The 19,221-nt window shown below is 32.8% G+C and overlaps 1 protein-coding gene across 3 annotated transcripts in view; it reads left to right on the top strand.

The window, feature by feature from the left end:
* The first annotated feature begins 4,743 nt into the window (after positions 1 to 4,743).
* Positions 4,744 to 19,221, top strand: part of GIN1 (gypsy retrotransposon integrase 1) — a 17,304-nt gene continuing 2,826 nt past the window's right edge. Inside the window, exons 1-6 of one of the 3 annotated variants that reach the window (XM_011378664.2) lie at positions 4,744 to 4,914; positions 6,462 to 6,655; positions 8,242 to 8,547; positions 13,989 to 14,180; positions 14,277 to 14,453; positions 14,981 to 15,266. In XM_011378664.2, the coding sequence (XP_011376966.1) occupies positions 4,776 to 4,914; positions 6,462 to 6,655; positions 8,242 to 8,547; positions 13,989 to 14,180; positions 14,277 to 14,453; positions 14,981 to 15,266 (1,294 nt within the window). In that variant the 5' untranslated portion in view covers positions 4,744 to 4,775. Of the gene's footprint in view, positions 4,915 to 6,461; positions 6,656 to 8,241; positions 8,548 to 13,988; positions 14,181 to 14,276; positions 14,454 to 14,980; positions 15,267 to 19,221 lie in introns of those variants that run through there. The other 2 variants (XM_011378674.2, XM_023523654.1) reach the window with 2 other exon arrangements.

The following is a 19,221-nucleotide window of genomic DNA, read 5'->3' as shown; positions in this document are numbered from 1 at the left end:
AAATCCTGTTCCCATTTTTTAAATTGGATTTTTTTTATTATTGAGCTTTGAGAATTCTTTATGAATTCTGGACACAAGTTGTTTATTAATATATGGACTGCAGATATTTTCTCCCAACTCTAGTTTCTCTATTTTCTTAACAGTATCTTTATAAGAACAAAATTTTTAATTTTTTCTTTTATGGGTAGTTCTTTTTGTTTGCTGTCTGGGAACCTAAGCTCACCAAGAAAATCTTTTGTTGTCTTCTAGAAGTTCTGTAGTTTCAGGTTTTACATTTAGGTCTATGACCCATCGTAAGTTAATTTTTACAATTAGCGCAAGATATGAGTTGAGATTCATCTTTTTTTTTCATATGGATGTTTACTTGTTCCTGCGTCATTTCTTATAAATGTTATTTATTCTCTATTGAATTACCATGGCACTTTTTTCAAAATCAATTTATCATTTCTTCGTGGCTCTGTTTTTGGAGAATCTATTCTGTTCCACTGACCAGTGGCTATCATTTTGTCAGTATCACACGGTCATGATTACTACAGACATACCTTGGAGATATTGCAGGTTTGGTTCCAGACCAGCACAATAAAGTGAATATCACAATAAAACAAGTCACACAAATTTTTCGGTTTCTCAGTGCATATAAAAGTTATGTTTACACTATACTGTTGTCTATTAAGTATGCGGTAGCATTATGTCTAAGAAATGTGCATACCTTAATTAAAAAATATTTTATTGCTAAAAAATGCTAACCTTCATCTGAATCTTCAGCAAAGTTATAATCTTTTTGCTGGTGGAGGGTCTTGCTGCATGTTGATGGCTGCTGACTGATGAGGGTGATAGCTGCTGAAGGTTGGAGTGGCTGTAGCAATTTCTTAAAATAACAGTGAAGCTTTCTGTATCAATTAATACTTCCTTTCATAAATGCTTCCTCTGTAGCATATGATACTGTTTGGTAGCATTTTACTCACAGTAGAATTTCTTTCAAAATTTGAGTCAGTCCTCTCAAACCCTGTTGCTGTTTTATCCACTGATTATATAATATTCTAAATTATTTGTTGTCATTTCAACAACCTTCACAGCATCTTCACCAGGGATAGATTCTATCTCAATAAATCACACTTTTTGCTCATCCATAAGAAGCAACTTCTCATCTGTTAAAGTTTTATCATGAGATTGTAGCAATTTAGTCATATGTTCAAGCTCTACTTCTAATTCTATTTCTTTTGCTGTTTCTACCACATTTGCAGTTATTTCCTCCACTGAACTTTTGAATCCCTCAAAGTGATCCCTGAGGGCTGGAATCAACTTCTTCAGACTCCTGTTAATGTTGAGAGTTTGACTTCTTCCCATGAATCACAAATGTTTTTAGTGGTCTAGACTAGTGAATCCTTTCCAGAAGATTTTCAATTTACTTTGTCCAGATCCATCAGAGGAATCACTATGGCAGCTATAGCCTTACAAAATACATTTCTTAAATAACAGTCATGAGGTGCAAAATGATTTTTGTGTCAATAGTGGACCACATATATGACAGTGGTCCCATCAAATTATGGAGCTGAAAAATTCCTATTGCCAAGTGATGTTGCAGCCATTCTAATGTCCTCGTGCAACATGTTACTCATGTGTTTGTGGTGATACTGATGTAAACAAACATGCACTGTCAGTCATGTAAAAGTATAGCGCACATACAATTATGTACAGTATGTAATACTTGATAATAAATGACTATGTTACTGGTCTATGTATTTACTATACTATTTGTTATTTTAGAGTGTATTCTTTCTATATGTATATATAAAAGTATGCCATATTACACCAGCAGCAGCCTCATACAGACTGTGCGTACTACGTTTCTTGATTGCATCATTTTCTCTTGTGCTTGATTTAATCTTGTGTTGTTTTTTTATACAGTAACACACTGTATAGGCTTGTAGCGTAGAAGCAATAGGCTATACCAGCTAGTCTAGGAATACAGTAGGCTATATGCCATCTAGGTTTGTGTAAGTAAACTTTATAATGTTAGCGCAATGATGAACAATGTATTTCTCAGAACTATCCCCATCATTAAGTGGCACATAACCGTCATAAAACTTGAAGGTCAAAATTACTCCTTGATCCATGGCTACAGAATGGATGTTGTGTTAGTAGGTGTGAAAACAACATTAATCTCATTGTACATCTTCATCAGAGCTCTTGGGTGACCAGGTGCATTGTCAATGAACATTAATATTTTGAAAGGAATCTTTTTTTTGAGCAGTAGCTCTCAACAGTGGGCTAAAAATATTCAGTAAACCCATGTTATAAACAGATGTGCTGTCATTCAGGCTTTATTGTTCCACTTATGGAACACAGGCAGAGTAAATTTGGCAGAGTAGATTTTATTAAGTGCCCTAGGATTTTTGGAATGGTAAATGAGCATTGGTTTCAACTTAAAGTCACCAGCTGCATTATCTCCTAATAAGAGAGTCAGCCTGTCCTTTGAAGCTTTGAAGTCAGACATTAACTTCTCTTTTCTAGCTATGAAAGTCCTAGATGACATCTTTATCATCCTAACTATTTTAAAGTTTACAGTTTAGTGATATTAAATACATTTACATTGTGGTGCAACCATCACCACCCTTCATCTCCAGAACTCTTTTTTTCTTGCATAACTAAAACTCTGTACCCTTTAAAATAATAACTTCCTCATTACTCACACCTCCTTCCCCCTGACAACCACCATTCTACTTTCCACCTCTATAAATTCATCTACACTAGGTACCTTGTATATGTGGAATCATATAGTATTTGTGTTTTTGCGACTGGCTTATTTCGCATAGCATAATGTTCTCAAGATTCATCCATGTTGTAGTTCGTGCGAGAATTTCTTTCCTTTGTAAGGCTGAATAAGTATTCCATTGTATGCATATATCTCATTTTTTTTATCTGTTCATCCAATGATGGAAACTTAGATTGTTTCTACCTTTTCACTATTGCAATAATGCTGCTGTGAACATGGATGTCAAAACAATCTCTTAACTCTTATAGAATGTAAACTCCATAAGGCTCATGAGGATATGTCTTGTTCATTATTCTATCGCTGGGGTTGTATCTGACACATAGCAGATACCTAATAATATTTTTTAGATCAACGAATAAACCTCATATTTGTCTCTAGCACCTGTCATGTAGTTAATTGCCTTCATAACAAAACTTAAGCATACTAAATCCACTTCCTCAATGCCCATTTATTCCTTACACGGTTGCAATTTGTTTGCCACCTGCCCTGCACTACTGTAACTATTGCCAAAACCACTAGACATGTTTTAGTTCTTATATCACTTAACCTCTCCTTTATTTGGTGCTTAAGAACTCTTTATTCCCTAGGCTTCTATGACCAGAACCTCTTCTGGCTTTTTTCCTATTCCTCTGGCTACTCTCAGAGGGATTTATAATATGTACTGTGGGTGTAGCAAGGAAGGTGTGCACAAATTCTACCTGAGAGGAAATAGATATGGTCAGGAAGGATTCATAGATGATTGAACTTTTTAATGTGAATGTTAAAGGATAAGGAAATGTCTACTGTTCTTCTTACACAGTGCACTTTCCATGAAATCCTCCTTCCACTGCCTTAATTTTATCTACCACTCACATGTTCATCTGTGAGCTTAATACATGTTTAATACTTGTCATCTTTCTCCCAAGCCAGAACTACAGAGATAATCCCAGACTTTTCTTTTTATTCACTCTGCACATTCAGTCAGCCACAGTTCTTATAAAATTTATCTATCCATTTCCACTGACACTGCTTTGACTCAGAATTTTATCTTAATTATGCAGTAGTCCCTTTACTGACCTATACTGACCTTTCTATCTTTCCACCTCAGTCTATCTTTTATACTGGTGTAGGATGGACTTTGTGGAATAGAAAACTATAAATGCAGTCTGTAAGGGTCAGGCTCCTAAGGTATGGCAGCAGGACAAGAAAGGGCCAAAAATGATTCTGGATGGGTGGGGGTGGTGGCAAACAGAATAACCAGCAAAGGATAGTTCCTTTTATCTGAAAAAATTAAAGAAAATGGTTTTTTTTTCTTTTTAATGTAGTGGTTTCTCATATTACTTAGGGTTTAAAATAGGTAAGTTTTGCTTTGTCTTGGTCAGTACAGTCAAATTTTTCTTTATAATATAGAGAAGGTATGCAAAAGATCAAAAATCATTTCTGTTTGAAAAAAGCAGCTAACATGGAGTTCAGAAAAGTGATCTAGCCTAACTGAATAGGTTCTCTGTCATTTATCATTTGAACATTTCCAAAATATATCTTTCTCCTAAATTATTTGAATGGGTTTTTGCATTTTGCAGTGACCATGCATATATTATTTAGGAATAATTTTAAACTACATTTCTCTCCTTATAACCTATCATTTATTTAAGTGTTTCATAACAGAACCATCCTAAATGAGTAACATTTCAATTGATGGTAATGAGTGACTTTAAGTAAAACTTTTTGAAGTGTACTTCATTTTTTTCCCAGTATGTGGAAAATTTTCAGCATTTCTTGTCACATGGAAAGAGACAAGATAATTTGTCATTCTGTATCTCAAAAATAGCACTTGAATATTTTAGTTCATCTACGTCACACTGTTCTTTTCTATACTACAATTATCTTTGACATAGATAGTATTTTGGGAATGTCCAGTTCATAGGTAAACAGAAATACGACAGAAACCTGGACTGAAATAGCAACTGAATTAGCTTATTATTTAAATTATATCTTTAAATACATTTTACCTAGGTTCACAATGGTCCGTAATGGAAAAAATGGTGACCTTCATCTTAAACAGATTGCATATTATAAACGAACTGGTGAATATCATCCAACCACATTGCCGAGTGAGAGAAGTGGCATAAGAAGAGCGGCAAAAAAATTTGTCTTCAAAGGTAAAATTAAGGCTTCAAATCTTGAACATAGAGTTAATATAGATGATTCTCTGTATGTGTTTTTTGTGGAATCCTGAGAATTTCTGTAGTAATTTGTTGCTAAACAATTACCAGTTGAATTGATGGTACCACTCAATCAAAAGCAAAGTAAAAATCACATTGAAGCTAATCGAAGGCCAGTAAACATGAAAAGGGCATAAAATCATAGAAAATGATACCATGAAAAAGTAGGTGGTTCCTACTCTAATGGTGCACTTCGAAGCACTCATGTTACTATCAATGAAGAACTTATTTGATGCTTAATATGAAAATATTGATAAAGTTAACTTGTTTGTTTACTATATTTATTTCTGTGAGTCCCTTCTCCCACTGCTGTTAAATAATCTTAGGATTACATTTATTTTTGGACCCCAGAATCTCCCTAAATGAATTAAATATTTGAAAGGCAGAATATTTATCTTGAAAGATTATGATAATTTTTACCCCTTTTTCCTCTTCCAAAGGGGAAGGGAAGAGAAGATTGGAATGAGACAAGCAGGAAGTACAGTCGCCAGATAACTAAATGAATGTTGTTGTTTTGAATAGGTACAGAATTGGGCTGTCTTCAAAGCAAGCCAAGAAAATTCTAAGATAATAAATACCTGCTAATAAATAACTCCCTACGTACATCTCTTCTAATAATAGGCACGCCTATTACCTCTTAAAGTGAGGATTCATTGATTAATTTATTTAATCATATATTCAGCAGATAATTTACCCAGTTCCTACTGTGCGCAAATCACATTTTAGGTATTGGGAATACATTGATGAATATGATAAAGTTCCTGCCCTCAAGTTGCTTGCCTTCTAATTTAAGACCGTTCCACTTAGAATGGGTTTAATTCAGCACATTAATAGTTTAATGGCATATTTTGGAGTTTGAACACTTATCCACGCTGGAGAGGCAGTGGTTTTCTCCATGCTCTGGTTGCTCCATAGCTGTAGATTCTTCTCAGGTGTTTCCCAAAAGGAAACCAAGAACTGTCTTGAGGATTAAGGTTCTCCCACTCTCTGGCTTTACCAACCCAACCTCTTACTCAAATTCGGAAAAATTTAAGAGACGTGATTGCTTACAAAATTGGAGTTGTAATGAAATACTATTTCAGAAAATTCTGTTCCTGAAGTTGCTTATTTGTACATAATTTATTTGATAATTATGCCATTTTTAGGAGGTGCCTATAAGTATTTTTCTAGTTTGAGTACTCCCATAGAAAAATAATTTTATACTCCCATAGTTATCATGTGCTTTAGTGAACAAGCTAGCTTCATTTTTATTGCTAGGTACAAAATGATGGCAGCTAGTGCTTCTCTTATATATCTAGTATGTGTAACAGCTGAGGACCTTTCACATTTATGGTAGCATCATTACAAATAAATATTTTGTCTTGGAAAAGGGTTTTTAATTTAAAAAGATGCCTCATAGTTTCAAAATAAAGGCTTTGATTATATTAAAACTAATATAGGTCTCTAAAAATTGCAATTATATCTTTTGGTATCATTTATTCCAGAAAAAAAGCTGTTTTATGTTGGAAAAGACAGAAAACAAAATCGTTTGGTAATTGTTTCAGAAGAAGAAAAAAAGAAAGTCCTAAGAGAATGCCATGAAAATGACACTGGAGCCCATCATGGCATATCCAGAACCCTTACTCTAGTGGAATCCAATTACTATTGGACTTCTGTGACCAATGATGTCAAACAGTGGGTATGGCTTATGTTTTTAGAATATTTTGAATACTGTCTTTGTAATAGATATTCAGACTTCATGATTGCTCCAGATTTGCTCTGGGTAACACTTCCTCATTAAGTACTTTTTGTGTAGGTAGTTTTTGTACTAACACTTAAAGGGAGTTTTGTTTCCTTTCAAAATTCTTTAAAATCACTGAAGTATAATTTGAACTAGAACAAAGTATTATTTAAACATTATATTTAGATAGATTTTTTTTTTTTTTTTTTAAAGAACCAGATTTTCATCATTGAACTCTTTTGTATAGGCAGAATATAAGTGGGGCTGAAATTCCTTTGATTCAATTGTTAGCTCTTTTATGGCAGTCATCCCATCTTTTCTTGAGAGGTGAATAAGTTCATAATAAATCAAGTGCAGTGTGTACTCTCATCTTTTGCACCTATTTCATCTTGACATAGAGAATGTCAAATATGGCAGAAACCCAAAATCAACTAAATGCAAAATCAATTTGTGAAGATAATGAAATTGGTGTGAACTTTGTAACTTTATAATCCACTAGGACCTTCAGCTTCTTCTAATAGAAAATTGACCTAGAAATTCTGGGATTTCTGTTGGTAAATCAACTGATCTCTACTCTTTGTATTATGTCCAGTTTGCAAATGGTAGAAATTCCTTGCTATGTATGTGAGATCCCTTTAATAATTGCAATAGCGCATCAAAAAAACTGTCATTTTAGGCATAAAAAATTAAACCAGCATTTAACAGAGTGCCATTTTTGAGTTACCAGCTTATGAGTCTATGCAGGTATTCAATATTTGTATTTGCATTTAGAACCTGCCACAAATTCCTTTGTAAACATTTGATGAAATCTTCATCAAATCATTATCATTTGAGAATGGACATGATTTTTGGAAAGAACCAGAGGTAATTTGTGCATAAGTTAGAAAATAAAAATTTTGATCAAAAGTAACTATAATTCAATAAGATTGTTTTTTAATTTTGTTCAGGAGTTAGTTTGAAAGTAGTTTCCAAAGTAGAATTCCAGAAATACATTGAGCAATGGCACCATCCATAAGTTGATCGATTGATCTCATTCAAATGAAAGCTCCATGACAGCATGGGCTTTTTGTCCATTCTCTTTTCTCAAGACCTAAAGGAATTTCTTGCATCTATAAATATTATTTGAATAAAATTATATCTTAATAAATACTTGTTGGAATAGATGAATAAACTTATAAGAGTGATAACTTTAAAAGAAACAATTTTTACTAATACAAATTACTATATATTTACATACTGATTTAAAAATTATAGCAAACTTGTGTTAAGATCTATTCATTTAATAAATACTTATTGAAGGAAAACCAGAATTATGTTCCATGTGAATAAGACTCTTTAATATGGTCATCGAATAGTAGTAGCAACTAATATTTGCTTATTATCCTGAATAGATTTTATTCTATTCTAGAGCAGTCCAAAAGTTTCTTCTTTAAAACAAAAAGTACCTATTGACCATTTTAAAGTTCAGATTTATAAGACTGTTTTTATTATGTTGAATATATTAACATTTGCATGTCTTTTGTGTATTGTATTCCTATTTGTAGGTATATGCTTGTCAGCATTGTCAAGTGGCAAAAAATACAGTTATGCTAGCACCTAAACAGCACCTTCTCAAGGTGGAAAATCCATGGAGTATAGTTACTGTTGATCTGATGGGCCCATTTCATACAAGCAACAGAAGTCATGTATATGCTGTAATCATGACAGATTTGTTCACAAAATGGGTTGTGATTTTGCCTCTATGTGATGTTTCAGCATCAGAAATTTCTAAAGCTATTATCAATATATTTTTCTTATATGGACCTCCTCAGAAAATAATAATGGACCAAAGAGATGAGTTCATTCATCAGGTAAGATAAATAAACTCCTTAGATCTAGAAGCTTACCGTTCAGTGCCTAGCACACTTGTAGATTATAGGGTGCTTAATAAATTTAGATAAATTGCTGCAGATATAGGGGTTTAATATTGTATAGTACAAAGGTAGTTGGACTGGAAATTAAGAGACCAGGATTTTAGTACTTATTGTGTCACTTACTAGTTGGTAATCTATCTTTGGGTTTCCTCAAACTGAAATGAGGTGGTTGGATCATATAATCTCTATTTACTTCTAGCTTAAAAATTCCAATTGATGTATAGAGGGAGAATTGACTAAATGATGAATGAGAATATTTTATATTGAATGAGAATATTTTATATTGAAAGGTATTGATTTTCATGAATGAGAATATTTTATATTGAAAGGTATTGATTTTTTCAAATCAAAATTAATTTATGTAATTCATGAGTTTATAATCAGCATTAAAAAAGAGGGAGCTTTTCTCTTTACCCTGGCCTTTTTTCCAGATTAAAGTTAACCTTAAAGAAAAAGCAGACAAGAATATACATGAACATTGTAAAAAAGGAATATAAGTACTGTACTTAAGGCATATTTAAATTTTTTTATAATTAACAGGATACTGGTATTGGAAAAAAAAGAAAAAGAAAAAGCAAGACTGTCTTGGTTCATAGCACCTTTGATTTCTCAGTCCAAAAGAAATACTAATATCACACTAATATTATATTTATTACGTAGTTAGGTCCTGTGTCAGGGGGTCCTTAAGATTATCTTCAGGTTTTATGATTTACTAGGAAGACTCAGCAAATGTTCATACTTATAGCTAAGATTTATTATAATGAAAGTTTACAAAACAAAACAGAGAAAAAGCTCATGGGGGAGAATTCTAGGAGAAATCAGGTACAAGTATCTAAGTTGTCTTCTCCCATTAGAATCACACAGTACATGTTTAATTCTCCCAGCAAGGAGTTGAAGCAAAACATGTAAAATGTTATCTACTACTGAAGCTTACTAGAGACTCAGTGCCTAGGATTGTTATTGCAGGCTGGTCACATAGGTACCGTCTGCCTGGCATGTACCAAAATTCTAGACTCTCAAAGGAAAGGTGTTCAGCATAAACCACCTTGTTTATATAAACAGGTTAGATACAGTGAGCCACCCTTATCATTTAGGAAATGGTGGAAACCCTTCCCAAATTCAAGTTCCTACACATGAGTCAGGGGCCAACCTTGTAATCAATCAGGACTTTTAAGGGATAGCAACCTTAAGACCTAAGGTTAATACATGTTAACTCTTTTCTGCATGAGTCCTAACCACTGAACCGTTAAAAAAAACTCATAAGTTGAAAGAAAAAATGTTTTTATTTTTTCTCAAATAACCACAATTGTTTATTGATGGCATGTGTGACCTTTTGCACACTGGTCAGCCTCTCAAATCTTGGAATCAGATTGGACAGTGCCATCCTCATTTCTCATTTTACATTGATTTTTACACAGTAGTTGCTTTATGTCAGCATCTACCGAAAAACCAGTTCTGTGAAGATGTGACATTATTAAAAAGATTGTAGCCTTATCAGATGTTGAGACTATAAACTATCCTAAGCTAGTAGTTTTCCAGATGTCCAACAGATGTTAAGGCAGCACCTTGGCATAGAGTTTGGTAACCATGGTTAAAATGATAGAGCTGGCATCACAAATGAGTGGAGTAGAGAAGTATTATTGAATAAATTTAATTAACAGCATAGATGACAATTTTCTAGTTGTTTCTAATTATTTCTGTAATGTTTTAGAATTATATACCACATACCAAAATTACCTTGTTTTTAGGTAGATTAAAGAATTTTTATTTTTTTAATTGAAACAAAAAAATACAACTGATTTTTTTTAATCATCTCTAGAGATGGAAGTAACTTTCTAAGCTTAGGAACAGTGGTATAAATTTTAATGGAAAACATCACCAAATTTGGCTACATAAAAATTAGAAACATATGTGTGGTAAAATAACCCAAACATAAAAGCTAAGAAGTAGGCCAGCAAAAATAAAACAAATCCATGCAGGAAATAATGTCTTTATTATAAATAATATCTTTTATAATAATGTCTTTATTATAAAAGATTCAAACAAAAAAATTTAGTCAATGGCTGAAAACATAGTTCACAAGAGGTAATAAGAATAATAAACATGGAAAAGTGTTCAAACTCAATAGTAATAAGTAATGCAAATTAAGACCCCTTTTTGCTTATCTAATCAACAAACAGTAATACTACCAAACAGACTAAAGATAGAATGATATAGCCTTACATTACTGGTAGCATTGCAACTTGAAACTAGTTCTTTTGTAAAATAATTTGCCAAAGATCCATTAAGAGCCATAGATATATTTTTGTCATTTGGTTAGCAACCTATGTGTAAGAATTTATTATAAGGCAATTACCTAAAGTATAAGCATGGCTCTTTTTGTTTGTTTGTTTATTCTAAATACCACAATGCTATTTATTTTAGCAAAAGATGGGAAACAAATAGCCAAAAAAAATGCAGCGTTTTAGAAAAATATGTGCAGTCATGATGAAATATTGTGTAGCCATTGCAAATGACGTTTATAAAGAAAGGAAATGGGATGAACAATGTTTACAACATATTAAATTAAAAACCTGGATAAAGAGTTTTATTATGTATATGTTACATATTATATATTTACTGAAGCACCTAGTAGAGAGTTGCTGCTTGGAGAGACACTCTGACCTGCCGCTGACTTTGAATGAACAAACAGTACAACTGTTGAGTTAAGCCACCAAGATACTAATGTGTTTTGTAACTGTAGCATAATCTTGCCTGCCTTGATTGGCACAGTAGTAGTCTGCAAAATAGGGTGTGTAAAACAATCCATTTTGTGGGATGACAGTATTAGAACTTCTGTTCAGATTTTTCTTTTATCTAATAAAGAAATGAAGCCTTGCTAATAATAGGTATAGATTGATAATAGCATCCTGCATCAATAAGGCAGACGATGTTGTGTTACACTTGGTAATGTGAAGATATCCTGAGAAGAAGTGAAAATCCACAACGTGTAGGAGTCTGCAGTGGTTCCCTGACTAATTCTTTTGCTTTTAGCAATAATTGAATGTACGGCTATCATCTAGTTTTCACCAAACTACACCTTATAGAATAGCCAGGTGGCTTAATTTTTTTGCAGTAAAACAAAATAATATTAATAATGCAGTCACTTAGCAACCACAAAAAAAAAAATAGAGCTAACACTTCTAATTAACTTGTGGTACTAGCTCTTTCATAGACACATTAATGGAATGAAAACAAATATGAACTAATTCCATCTGATAGGAAATTGGCCACCAGAATTTGAAATTATCAAGAACGCTATTTGAAATAATGATTTGCCATTTTTATTAATGAATGGTCTCACCTTAAGTGAATATAGTGCTTCAAGATATTAGATAATGACAGTGTAAAGCTAATATGAACTGCCAGCAGTTTTTTCCAGTCATATTTAAAATCACGTGATAATCAATCCAGGTCTTTGAAAAATTTACCAAAGTTAATGGTAAATGTTTATAAGCCTTTTTGTGAGGTTTAATAATAACAAAAAAACTAAAAATTACATACGATTAGGAAAAATATGTTCTTTTTGCTGTGACTTAAATGGCTTAAATATTTCACAGCAAGCAAAATAAATTTATTTTGTCAGCAAATACTGACAGAAAACACTGTTAAAGTGTTGAAATGAGATTGGAACATAATACACAAAGTGGGAGGTTTATTATACAGTTGGATGAAAATACAGATGTTATGTTTCTAATATAACTTGGCTTAGATATTTGCTAAATTGTTTCAATAAAAATGTACAAAGAACTTTTTGTAAACCTCTGAAGGAAAGAGAAAAAACATTTTCAAATGGAAAATTACTTAATTTTAAAAATATGTCTTATGGGAAACCAAAATTGTAACCACTAATGGAATGTCTGATTTGCTGAGAAGAAAAAAGGCTATTGGGATAAGGATATCAAGATAGTATTTCACAAATGGATTCACTGGATCATTCTTAGGCAGCCTCTTGAAAGAAAGAAGTTGAAGCCTTTTCCAGAGGTCCGTCATTTAAAACCATTGATTATGACCTCAGATTGAGTCTTTCCCAAATACACCTATTCTCTGGATTTTTTAAAATACTACTTTTGAATTAAAAGGGGACAGCTAAATTAGTACATACAAGGAATTGTATTCAGCTGCAAGTAACAGAGAACGCCTCTCTTTCCCCCAATGTATAAACTCCACTAGGAGTTTATTTTACACTAAGGTAAAAGGAGGCCATGCTGTCCAAGGTTGGAAGTATAACTCTGAATATTATTGGGAACTGATGCTTCCAGCTTTCTGTTCTAACATCTTTAACACGTGAATCTCAGTTTTAATGCTTACAACATGGATGTCAGAGCCCAGGCCACAAAGTCTGCGTTTCAGGCAGAAAGAGGAGGGAGGGCAATGGGCACCAACCGAGTCTGCCCAACAACTATTAAAAGCCTAACAACTTTTGCTTATATCTTTTTGGCCAGACCTGTATCACATGACTGTCCTGTCTGCAGAGGAGCTTGGGAAGTGCAATTTTGTTTTCGTTGGACTTTTTTCCTTTATTTATTAGCTTTACCTTTTTAGTTACTCTGATACTACTTTTCTTCCAATAAAGCAACAAGAAATGTAATACTTTTGTTTTAAAAAACAGATTTATCAGCCAAAAGTTTACCCAATTAAAAATAATAAAAATAGTGTGAGGTGTAAGGTAGGAAAAGTAAATTATTTTACATTTTCTAAATTCTTTTTGACTTCTTTTAGGCCCTGCACATAATAAATATAACAACAACAATAGTAACATTAAGAGTTATAAAGTTACTAGTTGCCAAGAACTATTTTACGTCTTTACAAAGATTTACTCATATAATCCTCAGAGGACTCCTGGGGTAAGATTTTCCTTATTTTACAGATAAGGAAACTGAGTACACAGAGAGATTTGGTGACTTGGCCAAAGTCACATAGCTGCGAACTGGATTATGTGACCTAGTGTTTTTTTAAAGAAACTCTCTACTGAATTAAAATGTTATTTGAACTCAGAGTTGATGTTAAATTCTGGTCGTCCACTTCCTAGTTGTATGTGTGTCTCTGGCCAGGCACTTGACTTCCCAAAGCTTCAGCTTCTTATCTTTAAAATGGGATTAATAATACCTTATAAAATTGTCATAAGCTATGACAATAATGTTAAGCATGAAGTGCATTCACCAGCACATAATAAGGACTCAATAAATGGTAATTACTGTTTTAAACAAAATATATGTTTCTATATAGAATGGCTATATGGTTAATGGAAAAGGCAAGATTCAAATTTTGAAAACTTTTAATCAAAGGAAAAATAAAATATAAGTTTTAAAGTCAACTTTGTTTTATATATTTTTCAGATCAATGTTGAACTGTGTGGATTATTTGGCACAAAGCAAATTGTAATTTCTCACGCCTCTCAAACTGTTAACCAAACTGAAAGTATACCTAGCACAATTAAAACGTTTCTTTCCAAACACTGTGCTGAACACCCAAACAACTGGGATGATCACCTACCAGCTGTTTCATTTGCTTTCAATATAACTCACTTGGTATATATCTTTTTGTAATTCTGTACTTTTGAATTATGACTTTCTTGCCTAGATAAATGTTTTATTACAAATTGTTGTTTATTTTCCTTAAAATAGGAGCCTACTAAAAATACACCATACTTTCAAATGTTTAATCGAAATCCTTATGTGCCTGAGACTTCAGATGTTCTCTATGAAGTGGATGGTGATAATACAAGTATGTTTGCCAAGATTCTAGATGCAATTAAAGAAGCCGATAAACTAATGGAGAATAAGACATCTTCAGTGGGCCAGGTGATTCTATTTAATAGAAAACTCTAATTGAAAAATCTATCAAGTGATTAAATATATACATATATACACACATATATATAGCATATATACACACATGGACACACACACTCACATGTATACATATATATATATACATATACCTTTAAACCAATTCTTTTTCTACCAAATTCTGCTTGTCTTGATAAATGTTTATTATGTTTATTAGCTATGAAATTCTGAGAGACAGTTATGAGAAAACCATGCATTTTGGAATCAAGTAGAGTAGAATTCAAATCCCTGGCCTTGTTAATTTCCAGTTGTTTGACTTGGGTAAATTACTATTTAAGTTTCCGTTTAAGTAAAGTTGAGGTAATGCTGGCTTTGAAATATTGTTTTAAGAATTAAAAGGGATTCATGCCTACCTTTTAAGTAGCTTCTCAAAAAGTAACCATTTTGTTAATATCATTACTGTCTGCATTTATCTTCAAGAAACTATAGCTCTTTTATTCCTTTGTTCCCTTTCTCTCTTTTTTATTTTGTACTTGTAGATGGAGAATAACAGTTCTGATGAACTAAATAAAAGCAAAATCATTGTTAAAAAGAAACCAAAGCAATTAAATCCATTTCATCTAAAAGTGGGTCATGAAGTTTTAAGACAAAGGAAAAATTGGTGGAAGGATGGTCGTTTCCAGTCTGAATGGGTTGGTCCTTGTGTCATAGACTATATTACAGAAAATGGATGTGCTGTTCTGAGAGACAACACTGGGAATAGACTTAAGAGACCTATCAAAATGTCTCACCTTAAGCCCTATGTAAGAGAATCCAGTGAACAAGGTAAATATCTGTCACTTCACTACATTTTTACTTTATTTGAATGAGGAGAGAAGTTAAAAATACATACACACACCCCTTTGGTTAGGCTTTCTCTTCTATAAACTTTGGTATGGTTTTAGATCCCAGGTCATCTGTTTTATTAGAACGTCTCTTCTGTTAGGCTTGTAAGAGATTTTATTTTGATTTCTAGTGTACTTTTCACATACTTTCTCAACAGTTCATGTGGGAGATACTGAACCTGTTTCAGAAGGAAGAGTTAATCTGTTTCCTGTTTTTACTTTTACAATATTTAATGAGTAACTTTGTGCCTCATTTTAGCATGAAAAAAAACCAAGATAATGTCAGAAACAAACATACTGTCCAGAATTCTATTGCGAGATAAATATATTAGGGAACTTCAAAAATGTGGTTAATTTTTAACATCGCATCATAGTCAGGTTTTGGTGGGTGCAGGGAGGGGTGCAGAGTAAGGTATACTCGGAATGTTTAAGGTGCTATAAAAAAAGAGGTGATAGCACCCTGAACAAGATTTTACTTGCCTCCAAATATGGTCCTGAACAGTCAAGATAAACCTGATTTCTCTAACCCTTTCTTCCATAGACTAGAGCTAAATGACATTTTTTTGCCGTGGCTTTCAGACTAAATCTCACTTTTATTGAGAATGTTTTATTTTGTCCTAGTGTGCTTGCTCCCTAGAGTTTCCCTGGAGTGGGTAACTGAGAGGGAGTTAATTGGTACCTTAGCCAGTTAATTTTGCTTTTCTTATAAATAAAGCACAATATTATTTGAATATGAATAACAATTAATGAAAGATAGACTTTAGTATATTTTTAAATAATATAAACAACTGAATTACTTAACAGACTTAAAGAATAATTATAAGAGCAACAGCAACAGATAACCTACACTTTTTAAGATGTGAAGTCCTTGGGGTCTACTAAGTAGTAGCTCAGCTCTACCTCTGATCTGGGTCACTACTCTCATGTTAACCCCATTTCCCGAGATAACTGTGGATTACAGTCCTACCCTTACTCCCAAAGTTTGCCATTAAATATCTCACTTTTTAAAAGATTATTATTTTTGCATTGCTCCAGTATATTGATAGTCTTTGGAAACAAATGACATCATTCTATTTATAACATTCTGTATTTAATAGTTCGATCACTGAAAATGTCACATCCTAGGAGACATAGCATTCCTATGCTAGCTGCATTTTTTCTTTTTTAAATGGTAAAAGTAAAAGCTCTTAGTACCCTTTTGTCTACTTGTGACAGACCCAGTTGTTCTAGAAGTAAACTTATCTTGTACTGTTCTAATTTTGAAAGCTCACAGTACCTTCATTCTCTTTTTTAAAAGATAAATACTATATTTCTTGTGCCTCTTACTTCTGAGCTACCCTTTATGATTTCTCCTCTCTTCAATTTAAGTAGAAAAAGATGATTATACTGGTACATGTTATCTTTTTTCTTCAGCATGATTTTCTCTTTAAACTTTGATATTCAGGACTTGCTCCCTTCTAATGTGTTAACCTTAATTAGTGCTAAATTTATGTTTAAAATGTTGCTATATCAGGATCTATTTCAACATTTTGAATTTGCACTTGCCAGAGACAGGAGGCCAAACGTTTTGCTACCCCTGAATATTTCAGAATCCAATTGAGTAGAATAGTTTCTAAACAGAGGAAGTATAATTTTTGCCTCATGCTTGAATTCTCTGTAGATATTTCTCCAGTAATATAAAGGAAATGGCAATTTTAGTACTAGTATACACATAAGAAACCTGAGATTGTTGAGTAAACTTTTTTCTTGCTAAGCATGAAAGTGCTGACCTGGCCATCCTGGAATCTGGTTCTTGATTACTATTTGGTCCTTTTTGAGTGTTTCTCTTATTTGCAGAAATTCAAGATAAATGTGATTTCTATAATCTTTCTTCAACATCACATATTTTCCTGAAAACCTTTATGTTAAAAGCTGAGTTTAAAGAGCCCTGGAACTAAATTTAAAGCAAACAAAATGTCTTTGAATAAGCACCCCATTCTTTTATTTGACATACTTTTAGATGAGCTGTAGCTAAAAGAACTATGAATTTCTCTGTCTGTACTTGTCATTGCAACTTTTACTAGCCTTGAGGTTCATAGCTGTATTAATTAAAGACTCACTGTCCAAAGCAGATATACTTCTGTCTCCAACTTCTTATCCATTCTTATCTAGAACATAATGTAGAGAGAGCACATTCCGTACTAGTCCTACAATATTTCTCATTGCTATTTTAAGCAGGCCTATTTGCCATTTTGTCTAGTTCACTGCCAGTTACCTTTTCAAGACTAATTATTTTAACAGGAAATTTTATGATATACCATAGTGTCTCTTTGTAATCATAATGTTCTCCTTTGCAAGGAAATATATTATTTACCCATTTTATCTGGCATAGATTTTAAGTAGATTTATTCGTTTTGTTTTTGGCAGGAATTACTGTGATAGCTTTGTGTCTGCCTCCCTCAGAAGTTTTAGTGTGGTTGCCCTTCAGTTTGTGAAATGATTTTTATTATATCGTAAGTTGCCTGTTGCTGCCATAACTAATTGCCACAGATTTAGTGGCTTAAAACAATACAAGTTTATTATGTTACAGTTTAGTAGCTTAGAAGTCCTACCTAGGTTTCACTTGGCTAAAATCGAGGCATTGGCAGGACTGTGTTCCCTTCTGTAGGCTCTAGATGAGTTTGTTTCCTTGTCTTTTCCATCTTCTGGTGACCACCCACATTCCTTGACTTGTGGCCCCCCTCTTCCTCTGTCTTCAAAGCCAGCAGTGACAGGTAGTCCTCACATCACATCACTACAATCTTCTATTCTTCTACATTTAAGGACCCTAGTCCTTGGGCCCACCCAGATAATCCAGGATAATCTCCCTATTTTAAGATCAGCTAGTTAGTAACTTTAATTCCATCACTATCCTAATTCTCCTTTGCCATGTAAAGTAACATATTCACAGGTCCCACAGATTAGTACATGGACATCTTTAGGGACCCATTATTCTGCCCACCACAATATGGTCTACATTCATGAAACAAAACAAAGCTTTAGTCCCTATATTATCAAGCCCATGATCTTGACTTTATTATTTATGCAAAGAGCCTGACTTTGTCCTCTTAGTTATATAATCTCTAAACTCAGAGTCATTTAGTTTTCTGTTGTTAGTAGTGGCTATTTATTATAATAACAATTATGTAGTATCAAATTATAGTTATTTTATCATGAGAAGATGCATTAACATGGCAACACATTCTAATGGTTTTAGGATTTTCAAGCCATATATAGGATTAGTCACCTCTCTTCTGAATAAGAAAATTAAATATTCTGAAACCTTGTACTTTTCTTTCTATTTAAAGAAATAAATTAATCCAAATCACTCAGACTTTTCTGAGGCTTTGATTTTAACTTATTTTTCTCCCTAGGGAAATTTAAAAATTTATTTCTTAATCTCATTTTTTTTACTCCTTGAAACTGTAAGGAAATGCTGATAACAGCTTTCTGAAATGTCTTGAACATAGTTCCAGTTCTAAGAAACTAAAGACTATTCAGTCTGGTCAAAACTGAATATTGCTTTTATTAAACTGATGTCATAATCAGAACTAAATCAGTAGATTGAGAAAAGAAAAAACACTTAAAGTCTACTATGTGATGTGACTGAGTAGAAAAGTTCTTTAAAATGATGTTTGTTTACCTCTCTATATGTAATGAGGGCAAAAATTTACATAGTTCTTTTCTATATCCCCAACTCAGGGTTTTTCTAGATCAGCGCTACCCAATAGATCTGTAATGCAAAAATTACATAATTTTAAATTTTCTAGTTGCCACATTACAGTACTACAAATAGGTGAAAATAATTTTAATAATATATTTTATATAATCCAGTGTATCTAAAGTATTTCAACATGTACATAAGGCCTCAAGAGTCT

This window comes from Pteropus vampyrus, unplaced genomic scaffold (assembly GCF_000151845.1).
Source record: "Pteropus vampyrus isolate Shadow unplaced genomic scaffold, Pvam_2.0 Scaffold11, whole genome shotgun sequence".
Classification (NCBI taxonomy): domain Eukaryota; kingdom Metazoa; phylum Chordata; class Mammalia; order Chiroptera; family Pteropodidae; genus Pteropus; species Pteropus vampyrus.
The sequence above is the reverse complement of the archived record's forward strand: the minus strand, read 5'-3'. Positions and strand labels throughout refer to the sequence as shown.